The following is a 20,422-nucleotide window of genomic DNA, read 5'->3' on the forward strand; positions in this document are numbered from 1 at the left end:
GTTCTCATCTGCAGCATTTTATTTTCTCAAGTTCGAAAGTTAAGATTGACAAAGCCTTCAGAAGGTGATAAGATCAGACTGATTTTGTTTTTAAATAGACTTCTCCCCAACACACCCAAGTCCTGTACGAAGAATGATGACTGCTATTGTAATACTCCTGGCTTCACTTCAAAGTAGCTATAAAAATGTCTACTCCAAGCAATCAATGGACCAAGGGAGGAAATGTGAAGTTGTAGCCTGAAAATATTATAATTCTCACATAAAATAGGATAGAGGGTGTGAGACTTTCCTCTTCACACACTAAGGACTGTTCAAGTTGGAAAGGGGACATCTGCAGAGGCAGCCAGGAACGTACCTATTTTTTAATAATACAAGTTGGATTTACTATATGTCAAAAAACTAACAAGGGCATATTTGCATAGTACAGGCATAAGGTACAAGGATCATAAAAGGCTTCCTAAGAGACAACCATATTGAATGTAGCTTTGCAGACTAAAAAGCTACGCAGTTCAGGAAGATCAACAGGGAAATATAGTCTGCACAAAACACATTGGACTTCTAGCTGCTATTCAACACAAGCATAAGCATCTTTTCAAGAATTGTGCAATTCTACATGAAATGTAGTTTTTTATTACCAATTATTTTCAGCTGGAGCCATACAAAGTGCTCTCCAGATATAACATGACTGGCTGCTCTCCACAATCACCACATTGACCAGGTCATGTCTATGGGGCAAATAACCATCAGGAAGTCTCAGGCAATCCAGAGTAAAAAATATACTGTCATCTACTACACCAATTCTTCCACACACACTGGAAATACGAACCTATAAAAATATAGTCATCATTAGATGCAATAAAAATCAACATAAGCCTTTAACTTAAGTATGCATTAAGCCATTTGATGTTACTGAGTGGGGCCTGTATTTCAACCTGTCCAATTACTTTTTAAATACTGTCATGCAAGTCTAATATAGTAAACCTGCCCAATTACTCTTTTAATACTGCCATGCAAGTCTAACATAGTAAACCCTCAACTATATGCTGTGCTGTAACCTGATATTCTTAACAGCCAAACAGCATAACAAATAGTCTTCTTGTATCAGTTGTTCGACCAAAATATTTGCTTGGTTAACTTTTACTTTGTCTCTTGGGGCACTATGTCTAATATGAGTAATCACTCAAACTCCTGTGGCGTAATAGTCAATTAACAGACTGATTATTGTTGTTGTTTGCAGCCAATGACCATTACGGAACAATAGTAACATTTCCAAACTATGGAACCATTCAGGTGTTACTACCTCCCCTCCCCTCCATGCATGGCGAGACTGGAGTTTGGCTCGGACTCTCTCCTAATTTCACTGTGTAAGTGACATTCAGACAGAAATCCATCACACTTTTTAGAATCTTGATTGACTGATGGGACACAAGCCAACTCTCAGTGCTCTTACGGGCAACAAGCTTCAGCCAAAAGGTACAGCTGTACTACCACCCTGAAACTGACTTTATAACAGTTTAACTGTCATGGCTTCCTAGAAGAATACTTGGCAATTGTACTTTTCTGAAAAGTTGATGGGAGTTTCGAGATATCTTTACAGCTTCCACTGAACTTAAATGGTCAGAGTTCCTGACAACAGAGGAAAGCCATGACAGTAAAACTACTTGGAGTTTGAAGTGTGGCTTTCAGAGTGAAGAAGCCCACTTCCGGGGATTTTACTACAACTTACTGGTTTCATAGTTTTTCAAATGGAATGAACATTCTTTCAAAGCGGGTGGTTTTATATGCTAGGGCAGTTCCTGTGACAGTAGTTCCTGCTATGATTACCTATCCTTCCTTCTTTTACATTACAGCATCGCATAAAATATTTGTAAGAAATCCCAAAATGAAACCAGACAACAGACATACCTTGTCAATTCTCTTATACCTCAAGGGCTTTACAGAAATTGCTTCACTGGTCCAGGTTGTTGGGTTAATAACATATTCGGCTTGCACCCAATCTCCTTTATAAGGGTCAAACCCTTGAAAATAAAATTTCAAGAGATTTTGAGAGAGGCTAAATAACCCCTTGAGATACATTCAGAAGAGTTAAAAGAACTGGAGCATTAAAAGTCAAGCTATACCTAGCTACTAAATCAGAATTTGGATTCACTTTAACAACTTCCAGAAGAGTAGCCACATTAGCCTGTTGGAGCAAAACCAGGAATCTACTAGCATCTTAAAGACTAATGAATTTGTTATGGCATAAGCTTTTGAGGATTCTAGTCTACAAAAGCCTATGCTGCAATAAATTTGTTAGTTTTTAAGGTGCCACAAGACTCTTGGTTGGATTGTTTTATTCTCCTTAATGCTAGAGGCCAAACAAAGTTTCAAAATGGAGAAAGGAAAAATACTCTAAACTTCAAGAGTCCATGTTTTTAATAAGATCTAAGATTACATGACTTATTCAGAGATAAAGAGCATCCTTTCAAGAGCAAGCATGCTTCTGGAATGTAACTGAAGTGATAAAGGAGTTAACATATTTACATATAAAATTACAATTTTTCTAAACAAGTTCATGTACTTTATAACCCATCTAAAGCAATTTTCTAAAAAAACACCACCCCACAACACTCTGCAATTTAAAGTCACAACTGTGTGATTATAGCTATCAAGGAAGACATAAAAGTTACCTTCACCAACCTCTTTCATAGAGAAGGAGGTTGTCCGATTGATGTAACCACCAGCTGCAGTTAGAGATGTAATACTGCCAATGAGCGTCCTAGTGTCCAAGTCCACTTCATAAGGACATATGCTGCCTTCTTCCCATTTATCAGAGAAGTTTTCCACCTGTGAGAGTAAACAAATCAAAATCTCCTACAGGTGGCCTTCCAGCAGGACCTTTAAGTGCAATTTGTGACATAAGGCTCAGGTCCGTCCACTGAGCCTCCCCTTTGCACACGGGATGCAAACACTGCACAACTGTTTCAGAATTACTCGGCTGCCAACTTTCTTCAAATATTATTCTTTATCGACTGAACCTCACTCTGGATGTGCACTCAAGATGAAACAAGGGGCCAAAAGCCAGATCCTCTACAGGTGGGCAAAATGGTGGGCAAGCAGGATCAGCCTGACACTAGAGTGTTTCCCAGTATTCTAGCCCTTGAGATTTGTCAAAAGACACTAAGGCATGTAGAGAGAGCTATGAGGGTCAAATTCACTGAGCTGCAACAGACGATCAAGAGTATGAACATGCAGGTGGGTGCTACTGAGGGCACATCTCAGCCACTGCAAATATGGGTCATGTAACCAAGACTACTCTGCACAAACACTCAAATGAAATCATGGCTCATGGATCTTGGGTTTTGAACGCAGGAGCGGACAGTCCCAAAAAGGGGATGATTTCGTATCATTTATTTAGATTACTGAGTTCTGTTGGGCCTATCAGTACAGGATGAACTCAAATCAAAAGGGCTCACAGATCCCTTGGCCGAACCACAGAGCAGGCGTCCCATCCAGGCTGATTTTGCCAAATTGCTTTGGTAAGAGAACAGGATTAAGAAGAGGCAAGGTGCTTTGGGGTCTAGGCCAGAACAATATGTACGTTTTCCAAGAATTTCCAAAGTTCATCAAGGACCACTGGAAAGAGTTTGTGAATGCCAAGCAACACCCTGAATCTTTCTTTACGTACCCAACCACAGTGTGCATCAGTTACATGAGTAGTGTGAAGGCCACTGTAGATTGTATTAAGAAATGTTTAAGTATATACTCTGCTGGTTAGATTAATTGCTTCATACTAACAGATTAGCTTGCATCTTGGGAAGCCATTGGGAGGGGTGGGATTCAAGTGAAGCTGAAACTTCCCCACTGGTACCTATAATTTTCCCGGATGGTTGCATTGCCTGCCTGAGCTCAGGGGGGGGGGGAGATACTACTTGACATTCCCCCTCCCATCTCTCTGATATGTGGTCCGCGATCTCCCATTCCATGGACAACACTGATGCTGCACAAGCAAAACAATACTCAGAAAAAGCTGTATTCTTTAATTTCTAATGTGATAAACCTGCAGTGGCAGTCAAAATACAGTTCTTGTAACCCTTCTTCCATGAGCACTGCACTGCAGCCCTTTTTTCCCCTTCACTACTAAGAAATCTGTCTTGGCACATACAATTGGGGCTTAGGACTCTCCTGGCCAGTTGCCTGCGTGGCCCACTGTGAAATGGCATCAACTGCCATGGTTCAGAGACACACAGAGTATAGTGTGGGATTGTTGAGAACTCTGGTTTATGTGCATGTTGGGCTTCTGATAATCTGCATAAAGGGAAAATTTCCAGTCATGAGCAGGCTTCAGTGCTTACTCTTCTGCCTTTCTATTTCCATCTTATCTGGTGCTATTTTACACGTTGTTTTTTCACCAATATGTCAATTTGAAAGTTCAGTAAGGATGACCTTTCTCTCTTCCCTTGTGTTATTGTACTGGCAATTCACCTAACCAAAGGATTATGTTTGGTACAATATTTTTTTGGCTCTGTTTGCGTTGGTTAGGATCTTGCTAGTGATATGGTCGATTTTTCTGGAAAGGGGGAGGGGAATAAATGAAAAGGGGAAGACAGAGAAAAGGGTTGTGCTGGAAGGACTTATGCCTCCTATTCTGCTTGGAACATTAAATGAAAACATTTGTGAGGTAAAGAGAATCTAAAGGCAGGGCCGGCTCCAGGCATGCTGGGGCCCTTGGGCATCAGCTTGCCCTGGGCCCCAGCGTGTGCACACACACGCATGGCCCCCCACCTACCTGTCTCCTGTCTTTTACCATTGCCCTTAACAAAGATGGCGGCCACAGTTTCCCTAAGGGGATGACGCCTCTGCCATCTTTGTTGATGGCACGCATGCGTGCTACGTACGTGCATCTCTGCCATCAACTAAGATGGTGGCAGGGGCTTTAGTACTTTAGGAAAACCGCGGCCACCATCTTCATTAAGGTCAATGCTAAAAGGCAGAAGACAAGTAGGTGGGGCGAGGGAATGGCAGGCAGGAGGAAGCTCCTGTCCTGCGATCCGCGGCTCGTGCCACAGATCACGGGAGTGGAGGGGCCGCTGAGGGGCCCCCTGACCAGTGCCTCACCTGGCTGCCCTTTAGAACTGGCCCTGTCTAAAGGGACATGGTGGAGTATGCAATTTTCTTGGTCTGCAGTTTTGTTATGTAGAAGGTTTCTCTTTGCTTTGGATTTGTATGCTCGCTTTGTTTGGGTTCTCCAATTTTCAATTATTTACTGACTTTATCAGCCTCACTGGGGTAAACTCCTGGCTGCTTCTTGTAAATATTATGGCAAAGAATCTCTCCTATTTTGGTGGGTGGGGAGAAGTATTGTCACTCCTTGGTTGAATTTGCCAATGAGCACCAATGCTCAGTGCTTTTTCTACCAATCCATACTTGTATGCTTTTCCTTCCACATTCTCTACTCTCATGTTTCTGTATTTTTTTCAGGACTCTTAATCCTCTACTCTGGCTGATTCTGGAGGAGGCTATAGCCAACCACTTGAACTTCAACAAATGGGACAAGTCTGCCACCTACTGGGGCCTGAATGTATTCTTCCGACTGTGAAACTAGTGATGTACAGTGGCATATACTTTATAACATACAATACATGGCTTGAAAATGGAATGTTAGGTGCCCAGCTCCATCACAAAAGCACAAGCAAATACTATTATTTATAAAGCAGGAGAAAACCAATATTGCCCTTATACAGGAGACATCTGGCAATGGTAAACATGGAAGACCATAACAAGACTAGGTAGGCCAGGCTACTGGCACAGGGGTCTCCATTTGGGCTACATGAATTGACATCCTCTTTCACAGCTGGCTAAATGTAACCGTGATCAACTGCTGAAGACCATTTGCAAATTATGACCCATTCTGTATAAACTGAAACTACCCAACATGGGTTAATAAACATATATGGCCTAAATCATGCACCATGAAGTAGTAAATGTATGTGAACTAAATCAGGGTGGCCTCTCATTCTTCAGCTCAATACTATTCAGATTTAAGGCAAAGAAGAGGAAAATACCACTTATAGAAAAGTTTAATGAAATGCTGAATTTCAGAGAGGAATGATTTAAATCAATTATTTAAGTCAGGAGGAAAAAAAAGGCCAGCTTAAATAGAGTTTTCCATTGATGCTTCTTAAACAATGATGCCAATCTGATAGCTAAATCACATTGATTTAAAGGATTTATTATTTACACAGTTTCATTATTCCAATTACATATGATGCCTGGTGTGGGGCAGATGAGGATTGTTTGGGGAAAGTAGCTTGGTGTGCCAAATTTGTCTCATAGGCAGGGAGGCTCTCCATTCCTGCATTAGACCTTGCTGCCCAGAAAAAAAATTAGCTTTAATGAGAATGCCTGGAGAAATCCCAAGGTATCTGGAAGGAGTCCTGTAACAATTTGGGCCTAACAATCTTCTTGTACACCAGACAATGTTTTCACAGCCAACGGGGTTGACGAGAAGCATAGCTCAACCCCTCTGCACTTATGATATAAAACTCGTATGGGTTGATCCAAGCTTAGTCATGCATAGTAGGGTAGACTCAATGAAATTAATGAGAATTATTTTAATGAACATGTTAAATCCCATTGATTTCAATGGGTCTACTCTAAGCATGACTAAGTCTGGATCCAATCCCATTATTTCTCTTGAACTGAGTAGGATGGGGGCAGCTTCAGATAGTGGAGACTGGGAAGAGAATGGTCTAGCCTTACATTGTTTAAAACTTTTACTATTTTAATGAACTATTTTAAGGGGGATTAAAGAAGAGGACAGCAGTATGATCATTCTTACAAACTGCAAAATTCTGTTTGCGATGCATTTATTCTTCTAAATAAAAGTTATTTTTCCCCCTACAGACAATATTCATGTGAAGTTACAGATAATATTCATGTGATGCTTCTTATGCCCTTTATGTTACTATCGTTCTAAGCATAATCTCATAGGTAGTCGATCTATATTGTTCATTTCTGTGAGACCCAGATGGAACTGCAGGGAATCTACGAACTCACAAGCATGATGCACATCACTTCTGTTTTCAGTGGCAGACTCTAATTTATGAAGATTCTTTTGCATTCTACAGAAATATTGAAGTCTCCACATGGTAACTACAAAACCACTGTAAGAATGCTTATAAATACAAATATTCAGACATTATTTACCAGAAAGAAATCATAACCTGGAAAAGAGCTTTGGGTGCATGTATGCACCCTCTCACCCACTCTGACCACTTTCTTGCTGTGAAGAAAAAAATAATACTGGGTCCAGGTCATACTGTCATTATTTAAAAATGGTATCTTCTTAATTACCTTCCACATAATTCACCCCAGAAAGAATTGGCACTTTCTCTCAGCATCAGGGATATCACATATAAATAAATGTGGTATAGCATAGACCAGATGTTACTTTTTCTCCATAGTAAGTTGAAGATGTTATTTTTTCTCCAGCAAGTTGGTAGAGGAAATGCCTATTTACACCCAAGATTCTGAACTGGGATTCAGATTTCTTGTTGGAAATTAACATGTGAATAGGCCCTGTATGTAGGAGACACTTGTGCTTTCAAAATGACCAACTGAACATCAGTTATGTGCAAACATGGAGGTTTATTTTGCAGACGTAACATCATAATATAAAAACAATTTCTACAGCTATTTGCATCTCACCCTGATTGCCTTTAATCCATTAGATGTTTCATCTTCTTCAACAAGAGCTATAACTTTCTGTCCAACTTGTAGTGGTGCATTGCTCATCACAGTGTCACTGGTGAAACAGATAGAATCATCTATCATCCCATAATCTAGGCAAAATCTTGTCACGACACCATGTACAGTTTTTATCTCTCTGCCATCTAAAAAAGATAAATATATTTAAGTCAACACAGAAATAATTTGTTCTATTTGCTAGAGCATTAGACCATTATTCTTCCCAAGAACTCTGGCTACACCTTGTTACAGAACAGAGTGGAGAGCACAACACCATCTCTGAGAGAACCATTCTTGTAATTTATTGGAGGAAATTAACACTTGCCCATTCTTTCCTTCCCTCATGCACTTAAGAGTAATTACTATCCTTCTCCACATGGGGATCAGGTCAGATAAATTTAAGACATGTTACCACGCTGCAGGGAAAGCTCAAAACCACAAGACAGAAAAAAACCCTTCTGAATTCACCACCCAGAAAGCATCCAATAGCTCATCAGAGTAATAGTAATCTACAACTAGGCTTCACAATTACTGAAAGAGGCAAGCAAAGCCCTATGTACAACTTTCCTAAGGCTTTCCTTAGGAGCTGTGAGCAATTTATATAAACCAGGGATGGGGAACCTGTAGCTCTCCCGATATGATGAACGTAATAAGAGCCTTGCTGGATCAGGCCATAGGTCCATCTACTCCAGCATCCTGTTATCATAATGTCCAATTAGATGCCTATGGGAAACCTGTAAATATGGCCCGAACGCAACAGTATTTCTCCCCACTTGTCATGCTACCCACAGTAGACCTTGGCTGGATACAACCCACAGTGCACTGACATTTGTGATCAAGATTACCTGGAAGCATGCCCAACTGAAATCACACTATCAACCAGCAGGACATATTTACAAACAATCTGTTTGGAATCAGAGCATAAATATAGCATGATCAGTGGGACTTATCCATTCAAATTTAAATTGCTAGCAGCCCAGTGATTAGAAAGAGCAACAAAAAAGACAGAGGAGGAGCAACTTCACCTAAACACTCCCCCTCTTGAGCTGTGGGACTTCCTTATTTTGACTATCATTTCTATACATGGTTAGGGTGCAAGTGCATAAGCTTGAGATAACACTGCCAATCTCACTAGATACTGTAGCAGCTAGGAAAACTGAACTAGCCCACAGGTTAGAAGAGTGCCACAATAAATAGAATCTAAATAAAACTTATGAACACTCAAACCAATTCCCACTGAATATGCCTGGAGCTATTTCTTAAAATCTTTTGTAAAGTTAAAAGGCTAGCTTCAAACTCCAGGGTACACATTTCAAAAGCACATTACAGTTTATGTGACAAAAATTATGTCAGTTTACTACAAACTTGTATTTAAGCACTCACCTGAAAGTGATAGGCAAAAAGGAATTTACATGCAGGTGAGTGCATAGACTTCTATATGGGTGAGTGAGTGGGCTGGTGGAGAACAGGATGGAGTGCTCCATTGCTCATCTTTATTCAGCACAGAAACCAACTGGACTGCCAGAAGAGGGGTGCCCTTTCCTCCATGCCCATCACAGAGTTAATGCAGAGCTACCCCTCCCTCTTCTAACAGCTCCCAGCAGGCCATTCTGCAGGCTAGTTACATTTACGGACTTGCTTACAAGGCTGGCTTATGAACTACTACCCCTCACTTTTGAAACACGTAATGTTTTTATGGCCTCTAGCTTAGGAATTCATTTGAAATGCCAGCATTCCTATTGGGTGTGTATGTACTAATATTCAAAGAACTATAGTTCTGAGAAATTCAATGATTACTAAGAGCTAACCGTAAACATCACATAATAAAACACATGCAAAAAAAAAAAAGAAGAACACAAATGAGGCAACAACTGGTAATCATGCCCAGAAAATGCTAAAGCCTAGAATGTCAGAAGAGTTCTTAGAAAGTCTCTTGAGTAGCCAGGAGGAGCAAAGTCTGAAAGTAATCTATTCCAGATTTCCTAGAAGAGGTTTTGTTGTTGTCCTTTTTATTTTCACCAAGTACGTTTAGACTCCAAGAATACAAGAGAAAAATCTATCTATCTATCAGTTAACATAAATCAGCTCATGTCCAAAACATCTGGAGAGCACCCAGGTTGGGTAGGCTGCTATACTAAGTGAAGATCACACAACTATGTACACCCAGCAAATATACTTAGGGGGCTCATCACTCAGGATGTTAGTCTCAAAGGGCCACACATTTTCTTTTAAGAGGGAGATGAGAAACCCAAGCTTTGCTAGTGTTATTTATCTGCCCAACAAGAAAAAAATAACATACAAAATTGTACGCCGACGCATTAAAAAACAGTGAATAGTTTTAAATATGCAACTACCCCCTATTTAATTTAGGCTGCAATCCTGTGCATTTGTCAGAAAATAAGTCCCATTGCACAATAGAAGTTCCTCTAGTTGCTATACAGCAAACTAAAACCAGGTAACTGGTCTTCTTGGGAACCTCCAAGTATAAGGACTCTGTTTACAGAGTTACAGTTTAAACAGGATTCAATATAGCTTTTAAGAATTATTTCAAGTTTTTACATAACTGGTGTTTTATCACTTCAGATTTGATGAAAATAGGATTTTATCTGGTAACCGTTAAAGAGACATAAATCAGAAATTTATGCTGATTGTTATACATATTAGGCAGAAGTGTACTAATAATTTCACCAGCTCCTCCTACACCAGGATTTTTGCTATTAGGATATATAAAAATCAGTTCCAATTTTTTTTATTAGAACATATGAAAGACCCAGTTCCAAAAAACTACTATGAAACTGTAAATTATTTATTAATTGTTTGTCATGTTTTTAGGGCTAATAATTCGGAAATTGTAACAGGCCAAATCCTACTGAGTAGCCATGAAATGTCTTGCATGTACTAAAACTAATAGATATTCACTACAGTAATATTCACTATATCTTAAACCGCAAAAAAACCTTTGTGGTTTAAGAATGTAGCTATAGCCAACAGATATTTCTATCAAACTTTAAAAAGCAGGAAAATTGGGCAGCTATAGTGAATGCACCAGGGGAGCAGCGAACCTGACCTCTTCTCTGAGATATTGTACTGCCTACAAATTGGTAAAAATGCAAACACAATTTGGGTTGGTCTTTCACAGTCCAATCCACTTCCTGTGTAGCTTGGAAGATTTTGGTAACATGTGCCTCTGAGCACATGGTGAGTGGTGGCAACACTGCCACTTCCAAAGAATGAGAATTACCATTTGGCTATAGGTACTTTTTTAAACCCAAGAGGTTTTTTGCCTATTAGTTAATTTCTCTGCTTTTTAATCCAGGACATAAGAAATGGAATCCTGTGCAAGTCTGCTGCGAATGGATTGATTATTTGCATGCTTACTGAGTGCAATGGAATTTATTCCCCTGCAATCATGGTTAGGATAGGTGAAACTGACCATGGGGGGATGGGGATGGGATGAGGAGGAAGGGTAAGGGAGCAGAAGGAAGATGGCAGAGGGGAGGAGGGGGATGGGAGCAGACAGGACAGGGAGGAGAGCAGGTTTGATCATTTGCATACTTTCTGAGTTCAGTGGGATTTACTCCTGTGCAGTCATCTTAGGAAAGGTGAAACTGACCACGGGGGACAAGAGGGAGGGAGGGCTGGAGTATGCAGGGGAGGAGGAAGAAGGGAGGAGGAGGGGAGAAGAGAATGGAGATGGGCGAGGGTAAAGGCAGGTCTTTTCATTTGCATGCTTGAGTTCAGGGGGATTTACTCCCGTGCAATCATGCTTAGGATAGGTAAAACCAAACATGGAGGAGGAGGGGGCAGGACAGGAGAGGGGAGGGGATTAGAATGGGAGGGAAGGGGCAAAAGAGAGAGAACAGGAGGGTAGGGTAGGTTTGATCATTTGCATGCTTTTTGAGTTCAGTGGGATTTACTCCTGTACAATCATGCTTAGGACATATGATACTAACCTGGGTGAGGAGCAGGGAAGGGGAAGACAAGGGGAAGAAGGTAGGGGACAAAGGTAGAGGTAAGAGGGGAGGAAATTGGCTGGGCAGGCACTGGGCAGAGAGAAAGCCCCTTTCCTTTCCAAAAGGAAAACATTGTGAACAGCATCATTGTTTTTCAGGATTTCCCCACTTTTTTTATTCTACAGTAGGCACATGCAGTCTCTGACCTAAATTTAAACCAAAGCTGTCACTGGCCAGACCTTTATTTCACTTTAGACAGTCAAAGAATCCTGGGCAGTATAGTTTGGAAGGGCGCTGAGAATTGCTAGGAGAGGCCCTATTCTGCTCAGCCATGCATTAACTTTTAAACTGCAGAAGAAAGTTAGGATATGTGGCAAGGCCAGTAATAGGATTACAGGTACTCTGTGAATGTAGCTGATTTTTAATTAATTTCAACAAATTACGAGACCACTGACAGAAAAAAGTCCAACCGGGTCTGGAGTTTTTCCTCTCTTGTTTTACACTTTGCATTCTGGATTCTCTCTGAGTGTTTTCTGCATCACCACGAAAACTTAGAGGGTTGTTAAGCAAGCATTTCTGAGTTCAGGACTATACGTTTTGTAAGGTTTTGTTTTGAAATGAGTTTATGGGAAACAGCAGAATGGCATGGGGGTATTTCCAATTTAACATTGAGGAATACAAAAAATCCATGTTGGGTATAGTATACAGCCACTCTCGTAGCTGTATAATTCTAAGGAACCAAAGAGGAAAGGAATGACCTTACAAATCTATTGAAATACTATGATAATGGGATTTTAAAAAACTGAGTATCTCAATAGAAATACACCCTCATTGTGTTAGATGCTTTTTTTTAGTGAATAGGTCGTTGGATAACTTAAAATGATTGCAAGCTAAGTATAAGAAAAATAATTATTCAATACATACAAGGGGTAACCAAAGTGGTGCCCTCCAATGGTTGTGGACTACTATTCCCATCTCCCCTCACCACTGACTATACTGACTGGGGCTGATGGGATTGTAGGCCATTAAACTGGAGGAGACCACGTTGGCTACTAGTTCTTTTCCATAATAAAACAAAGTTAAATAAAATATAGATTAAATGTGCCTTAAAATTTAATGCTTAAACGAAAGCTGTGTATACATGAGTCTCTATTCTTGGGGTCTCAAGACAAACGGTTCTTACATAAAAGTCTCTTTGATCACTAATTCAAGGTCATCAGTGAAAGCCTGAGCCAGGAAGCACAAACTGACGCTTTAATCCTATACTCACTGTCCAAGGAGTATGCCCCACTGAACTCAACGGGACTTACTTCTGAGCAGACATGTATAGGATCACGCTATTACTCCTGGTCCAGGATCCTCGATGACCTCACCCCCTGTAACACGGTGCAAGCAGTCCCCTCGCCCCAGGCCAAATAATCGGCTCAAGGAAAGTAAACCATGCTAGACTCGGTAGGAAGCCAGCCAGCCAGCCAGCTCTTCTACCTCTTCCTGCCCGAGGCTTATCTCCTACTATCTCCGAGTCAGCCCTTCGCCAGAAAAAAGAGAGGCCTTTGGACAAGAGTTGGAACATCGTCACAGGCCTCCGGAGAGCCTCTCTGCAGGCGCTTTCCCTCCTTTTTACGCTTCCCGCGCCACACAGCGCAGCTCAACACGTAGCAGGGTGGCCGAAGGCTCGATGCCTGCGAACGGTACCCGAACAGCAGCAGGAATAGGACGGTGTGTGCCTCGCCCGCTTTAATAAAGGGCGCGACAACCGCGCCACACCCCCTGACCGTGACCGGCGCGGAATTCTAACAGAGGGGCGCTAACTGACGTGAAACCACGCAAGCGCAGTTGGCAGATTTCCCGTTAGCGCCTTGGCGGTTGCTAAATGGTGGTGGAGACCAGCGTTTTAAAAATTATTAACTGTTTTCCCATCCCCCTCTTTTTTCAGTCGCGAGATTACAGTTTACCTTTCCTTAGTTTAGCAGGATGTAGCTGCGCGTTGTATTTAAAACACGCGCACACACGGTCGAGCAGCCATTTCTTCACGTTCAGACATTACAATTGCGTTCTAATAGTTCTCTAACAGGACTGCCCTTGGGGGATTTGCCAAAATCGATTACACACTCAGGAGCCCGGAGTGTCGCTGCTGCAGCAAAGAAGCTATCCCACTCATGTAAGTACTGTCCACACAATCGGATTATGCAGGCTGCAGCCCTATCCTAACTCACTGGAGAGAGTAAGGTCCATTGAAGTCAGTGGGATTTACTTCTGAGTAAACCTGCATAGGATTGCAATGTCAGTCTGTTTCCAGTTTCTCCTCAGACTTCAAAATGCAAGCACTCTTCATGGGTGAATTGCACGAAGGAACATCATGAATAGGAATTGAGCGGCAGGATCAGCAGCTTCTTGGCCACACCCTCCTTGACATCCACATGTAAGGTGTGAATGGACTCCTGCAAGGAAAACTCTGTATGGCTTGCAGCCCTGTAGCTAGCCTTCCTTGTTAGATGGGGCTGCCACATTTCTAGGTGGGGCATTTGGGGGTGAGAGGCACGTAGCGCCAGCCAATCCCACACCCCTCAGTGGTGGATCGGATGTGAGGGCCAGGCCAAGGGAAGGGAAAGACAGTGACCTGCAGTCCTCCTCCATTCAGAGCGTATGTTAATTTACATGAAGTTTAATCTGTTGAATTGTCTTACTCCTTTTTTTTGAGATCTCCACAGGAATACCAGACTCAAAAGCTTGACTTGTCAGTAGTTACCTGTGTTCTGATTCTTCATGAACTGAACTACTTTTGTAAAGACAGTGATCTCCTGAGCTTGGCTTTGATGATGCATAAGGTATCTCAATTTTAGATCCAATCTGAAAAACAAACTTCCATACTACTAGAGTTCTTGATTTTAAAGGAAGCAAAAACTAAGAGTAGCCATATGTGTACCCTGGACTTCAGGAAAGGTAGAATAAGTAAGGTCCCATGACAAGTGACCGTAAGGAGAAAAGGAGTCCAAGGTGGGTGGGAATTTCAAAAAGAAAGAAAGAAATTTTAAAGGTACAATTGTAAACAATTCCAACAAGGAAAAAAGGTAGAAGACAGCAGAAGAAGCCAATGTGGCTTCACGAAAAAGTTTAGAGATGACCTCAAAACAAAAAAGGACGCATATAGGAAGTGGAAGGAAGGCCAGACCACAAAGAAAGTACAAACAGCACAGAATTGCAAGGATGGCGTCAGGAAGGCTAAAGCTAAGAATGAGCTGAAGTTAGAAAGGGATGCTAAAAGAAGGGGAAAAAAAGCTTTCTTCAGGTACATGCATAATAAAAGACACAGAAAAGAAATGGTAGTTCAGCTATCCAATGAGGATGGCAAAATAACAGACGACAAAGAAAAGGCAGAAGTGCTACTTTGGCTCAGTCTTCTTCCAAAAGAGGGTCTATGACCCTCCTGACAAATATGAAGTACAAGTTGAAGGGGTAGAATTGCACTGGGCTGAAAACAAGAGAATGAAATATAACAGGGATAAGTGCAAAGTTCTACACATAGGAAAAAGAATCCAAATGCACAGTTATAAAATGGGGGATACTTGACTGAGCAATACTGTATGTGAGAAGGATCTTGGAATTGTTGTTGATCATAAGTTGAATATGAGTCAACATTGCAATGTGGCTGCAAAAAAAGCAAATGCTCTTTAGGCTGCATTAACAGAAGTATAGTTTCCAAATCATGTGAAGTACTAGTTCCCCTCTACTTGGCACTGGTTAGCACTCATCCTGAGTACTGCGTCCAGTTTTGGATACTGCACTTCAAGAAGGATGCATATTGTTTTTGTGTATGTGTGTAACTTTTATATATGCTCTTTTGTTAAACTGCTTCAGGACGCATGGGAAGAGATTCATAAATGAAATTAATAATAATTTTAAGCACAGTTTTAAAGCCTGGGTAAATAAAAAACTTCACTTGGTGCTCAAAAGTCTACAAAGAAAGCACTAGGAAAGCCTCGAGGGAGGCTGTTCCGTAGCTGAAGGGCCACCTTCTATTGAAAACTGAGTCCTTTCATATGTTTGTATGGAACACTTGAAGAGAGTTATTGTGCAATCCCTTATTGTCTGCTCAGAGGTAAATCCCATTGATTTTAATGTGGCTTACTGCTAGGTATATGGAAATAGAATTGCAGCCTAAATGTTCTCTATGTGTGAGAAGGGGGTTTGTTTGTTTATAAAGTTTTTACCGATTTTTCCACCCATGTCTCTTCCTGGAAAAGAGTTGTTCTCAACGTTGCAGCACAAACTCATGTCTCAACTAATTAATACATTCTGTGTGGGGCTGCTCTTGGAGGCTGTTTGGAAACTGCAGCTAGTCCAAATTTGCAGTCAGTCTGCACTCTGCAGTAGCCAGATTAGTGTCCTGAAGAAAAAATATAGAGATAAATTAGTCTTGTTCCCAATAAATGTTGTTTAATAAACAGAAAATTTGAATTAATTGGTTTAATTACTGGAATGGCAGGAAAAACCCCTATATTTAATGATTTACTAGATATACTTGTGCTGCCGTTCAACAACAAAAAAATCCCAGGGTAATACCTAATTTCCCTATCCAAGTGTTACATGTTTTGTAGTATTGGATATATTAGATTGCAAGTTTGTAATCTGTGGATTAGATTCAGATTTAGTCTACGATCTGTTGTCACTCAGCTGATGGTAAGGCTTCTATCAGGGGAAAGAGGAGGGATGTCCTTCAGCCCCCACTCCTAAATCTGCTCCAGAGAGTTGGAGGACCCTCCAGAACAGATTTAAGGAGATCTGGGAGGCTGCCATCTGGTGTTGGAAACCTTACTGTCGACTAGGGATGCGTGAGTATTTAGATTCCATTCACATTTCAAGCCAAATTTATACAATTCGCACTTTCTGAAACAGTATGAGAACCAAAACAGCCGTCCTTCGAAATTCACACTCATTTGAATGTTGCGATGCAGTTCGCTAACCAAACAATGTTTTAAAAAATGCAGATGTAAGGGGAAAGTGTGCATAAAAATGAATATGTGAGTAAAAATAACATACCAAAATGCATTATATGATGAAAAGTGTCTTGCAAAAGTGTACATTATTCAAAACTCCCTACAAAAATGTGTATATGAGGAGAAATTCACACTAAAATGCTGGAGAATTTTCATGAGATTTTTTTTAAAAATTGCAAATTGCTGTAGAAATGTGGAGAACTGAATTTAAGATTGGGAAAATTAGAAACGGAGAGAACCAAAATTGACAGCTCTTTCCATCCCTACTGTCAACTGAGCAATACGGTTGGTACAACCCAGTGTGTTGTATTCAGTGCCTGTCCTGCTCAAAGTAGACACATTGAAATTAATTAGTCATGCTTATTGATTTTAATGGGTCTACTTTGAGTAGGACTAGCACTGAATACTACTCAGTGTTTCTTGTTCAAAACTGGAATAGCTCATGATCATGATGTGATGTTCCTATATTAATGTATATATGGTAAGTGTTGTTGTTTTAGAAGATACATGGTAAGTGGAGTGAAAGAGGAGGGGGAGTGATTGGGCAGTAGAATGCGAGATGATTGGCTGAGTGTTTAAAATGGCTGAATGTATAAAAGGAAGAGTGAGAGTCGAATCTCGGGGGGAGAAGAGAAAGAGTGGATTGCTTGGTGGGGTTTGAGAGAGTTGTTTGCCAGGAGAGAGTGAAGAAGGAGGGGGGTGGAGTTCAGATTAGTATTGAGTAAAACCATATGCTTATGTGCCTTAAGAAGAAATCTTGTTAATCTTGTTAGCTTTGTTATCTGTAATAAATACTTAATTTGGTTTACCAAAGGCCTGATCCTTGGCTGGGGTTTCACAGACCAGAAGGGAGGGTAAGGTAATGACCAAGGCTGAAGGGGAACTGTAACAAATGGTGGTAGCGGTGAAGAGAATAACAATACCAGTATTCAGAGTCTCTGGGAATACTAGTATTGGGACATTACTGGTGGTTGCCTAGCAGGGGGATCTGTTGAGATCTGTGCTAGAGCGGGGAGAGAAATCATAAGAGAGAGCGGTCCGGACTGGTGGAGTCCCTGGTGGTGCCTAGAGACAGGCAGTAACCACGAGCAGGTAGGAACCTGACAGGGAGAGCCAGGGAAGGACGCCTCACACATGACTTTTCCCATTCAACACAATGTTTGGGCAGCTCTGCATGCGCAATGGAGAAACATAAAAAGCTGTCCCAGTTACTGCAGCAAGAAGCAATTGTTGTGTGTAATGTATATAATTTTATGTAGCAAGTTTCACGATACTATGTGGTAACTACATAAATTCAGGAAGGTTGACCAACTTTTTATTATTTATTTATTATTTGATTTATATCCCGCCCTTCCTCCCAGCAGGAGCCCATCTTTTTAATAAAAAGATGTATAATAATGTTGTAAATATTTCACATTTTTGCCTGCACTCAAGTTGATTTCTAAGCTTGTCAGAAGTTTACTCAAAATTCAGAAACTGTTTAACTTATCATAACTTTACAAAGAAACACAGATTAATGTTTGGATCTCCTCCTTTTTTTTCTAGGAGTAAGAATTAACATAAGGATTTCAGTATACAAATCCGTTTGCGTTTAACAGCAGTCCTATTTCATGCATGATGAAGTGCTTATCTTCAAAACAATTGTCATTTATTTACTTATTATTAAATATTCTCATTTTGGTAGAAAGGAAAAAATAAGTTTCACTTAAGATTACTAAATATTTATTTTACTTATTTATTAATTAAATGTATTAGTTGCCCATCTGGCTGGTTGTCCAGCCACTCTGGGCGACACACAACATAAAAACATATAGTTTTTAAATACCAAAAGCTAGTTTTTTTCTGTGTTGTGCTGCTGCTAGAGTTTCTTACTGGTAAAGGAATTTAAGACTGTACAAAAGCCCATGGCATTGCTCTAGTTGCCAGGGTGCCAGTGTCTTCAGAGTAGTCGGCATTCTTGTTCCTTTGATTTCCTATTAAATGGGGGTGAGGGGTGGAGAGGAGAGGAGGGATAAATAGAGCCAGGACCATTTGATGTTGTTGCTTATCAGGCTTTTAGTTTTCTTGTTTAAGAACACCAACTCTGTTTTATACGGCAAAATGCAAAATATGAAGCAAGTGTGCAGAGTTTATGTAACTTTCTTACAAAGAGCAGCAAACAAATTCAATTACAGTGTCGTGAAAAAGTATTTGCCCCCTGTCTGATTTTCTGTGTTGTTGCATATTTTTGGTGCTGAGTGTTGTCAGTTCTTGAACCAAAACCTAATATTAGAGAAAAGGGAACCTGAGTGAACAAATATCACAAAATTTTGGTATGTATTTCATTTACAGTAGGGCCCCGCTTTCTGTCTCTTCACTTCTTGCCACTTTGCTAATGCGGTGGTTTTGAATTGTATCCACGTTCCTTATGTTCGGTGCTTGTTCCGTTTTTGCGGCGATTTTGCGGCATGACGTGAATTGATGACGCCCTGAGCACGTTGTCAGAGCTTGGAAACGTTCCTTTTTAAAACTACAGTTGGGCGGATGGGAGTTGAAACAAGGAACATTTCCAAGCTCTGACAACGTGATCAGCAGCTGAGTCTGAGAAGAGTGTTGGGCGCCATTTTACTGTATTGTCAGTGATTCAGTCTGATTCAGAGTTTGTGCAGGCGAGGGGGAGGATGAGCCAGAGAGCTGGTGGTAGTGAGCGAGCAGGCAGGGGGGAGGGTGAGCGGGCAAGGGGGGACGATGACTTCAAGCACATGGAATACAACAGCTTACTCCAACAGCTTTGTTTGGTGGTGGTTTGTTGCAGCGGTTTTCCCGCCTCATTTGCCGCATGTTGGCTCCTGCTGACCGGACTTCGCATGTTGTGCATAGGCGCCTGGTGGGGTGTGTGGGAGATCCTTTTTTGCCATGGCCAAGTCCACCCTCAGCAAGGAGGGGGGCTGTTGGTTTGGCCAGACCTTGCATTACCATCAGCTTTTGAGCAGCAGCTGCTACGGTACCCTGCTTACCTGCCCACACCTTGTTTTCTCTCCTTGAGTGCTGTATGTGCGAGGCTCTTGCCTGGGGGTGTGTGGTTAGTTTGCACAGCCAGCTTTTGAATGGCCCTGCCAGCCTTGCGCAAATACTCTTCCTGCTGCGGGCACAACCACTGCTCAGGAAAGGGGGTGAGTGGTGCCGGTCCTTCTAGTGCCTGAGGGAGGCGGCAGAGGGCGAGTGAGCGAGCAGGGAGGGGGAGGGGGAGGGGGAGTGGGCAAGGGGGGACGATTGAGGGAGGCGGCGGAGGGCAAACGAGCGAGGGGGAGGACGAGGGAGGGAGGCAGCAGTAGTGAGCAAGTGAACAGGCAGGGGGGAGGGCGAGCGGGCAAGGGAAGACAAGCGAGGGAGGCGGCGGAGGGTGAGCAAGCAGGTGCGGGCAGGCGGGCAGCTCCCTCCCTGCGATCCATGGCAGGGAGCCTGCTGTGGAAGGGTAGCACAACTCCCCCACCATAACGAGGGCGAGTGAGCGAGGGGGGAGAGGGCGATGCATGGAAAAGCGGAACATCGATCAGCTGTTGCGCGGGGAGCTTCAGGGGCCAAGCCCTGTCAGCTGGAGCTCCCTGTGCTACAGCCGATCGATATTCCGCTTTTCAGCGGTTTTCTCTTTTCGGCGGGGGTCTGGTCCCTAACCTGCCGTATAAATGGGGCCCTACTGTATTTATTAAAGAAAATTAAGCAACACTCAATGTCCCCATGTGAAAAAGTAATTGTGCCCTTAGA

General features: G+C 41.8%; 2 protein-coding genes across 5 annotated transcripts in view; one reads left to right on the forward strand and one right to left on the reverse strand.

Annotated features, from left to right (window-relative positions):
* The window catches only part of MOV10L1 (Mov10 like RNA helicase 1), a 65,953-nt gene extending 52,525 nt beyond the window's left edge, over window positions 1–13,428 (reverse strand). Inside the window, exons 1-5 of one of the 2 annotated variants that reach the window (XM_061640226.1) lie at window positions 13,167–13,428; window positions 7,690–7,874; window positions 2,670–2,826; window positions 1,906–2,018; window positions 636–826 (exon numbers count right to left, since the gene is read on the reverse strand). In XM_061640226.1, the coding sequence (XP_061496210.1) occupies window positions 636–826; window positions 1,906–2,018; window positions 2,670–2,826; window positions 7,690–7,874; window positions 13,167–13,254 (734 nt within the window). In that variant the 5' untranslated portion in view covers window positions 13,255–13,428. The remainder of the gene's footprint in view (window positions 1–635; window positions 827–1,905; window positions 2,019–2,669; window positions 2,827–7,689; window positions 7,875–13,166) is intronic. The other variant, XM_061640225.1, reaches the window with a different exon arrangement.
* Window positions 13,298–20,422, forward strand: part of MLC1 (modulator of VRAC current 1) — a 35,089-nt gene continuing 27,964 nt past the window's right edge. The window contains exons 1-2 of one of the 3 annotated variants that reach the window (XM_061640228.1): window positions 13,303–13,842; window positions 14,383–14,509. The gene's annotated coding sequence lies outside the window, so the exon portion shown is untranslated. Of the gene's footprint in view, window positions 13,843–14,382; window positions 14,510–20,422 lie in introns of all 3 variants that reach the window. The other 2 variants (XM_061640230.1, XM_061640227.1) reach the window with 2 other exon arrangements.

The sequence above is a fragment of the Rhineura floridana genome, chromosome 8 (assembly GCF_030035675.1).
Source record: "Rhineura floridana isolate rRhiFlo1 chromosome 8, rRhiFlo1.hap2, whole genome shotgun sequence".
Lineage (NCBI taxonomy): Eukaryota > Metazoa > Chordata > Lepidosauria > Squamata > Rhineuridae > Rhineura > Rhineura floridana.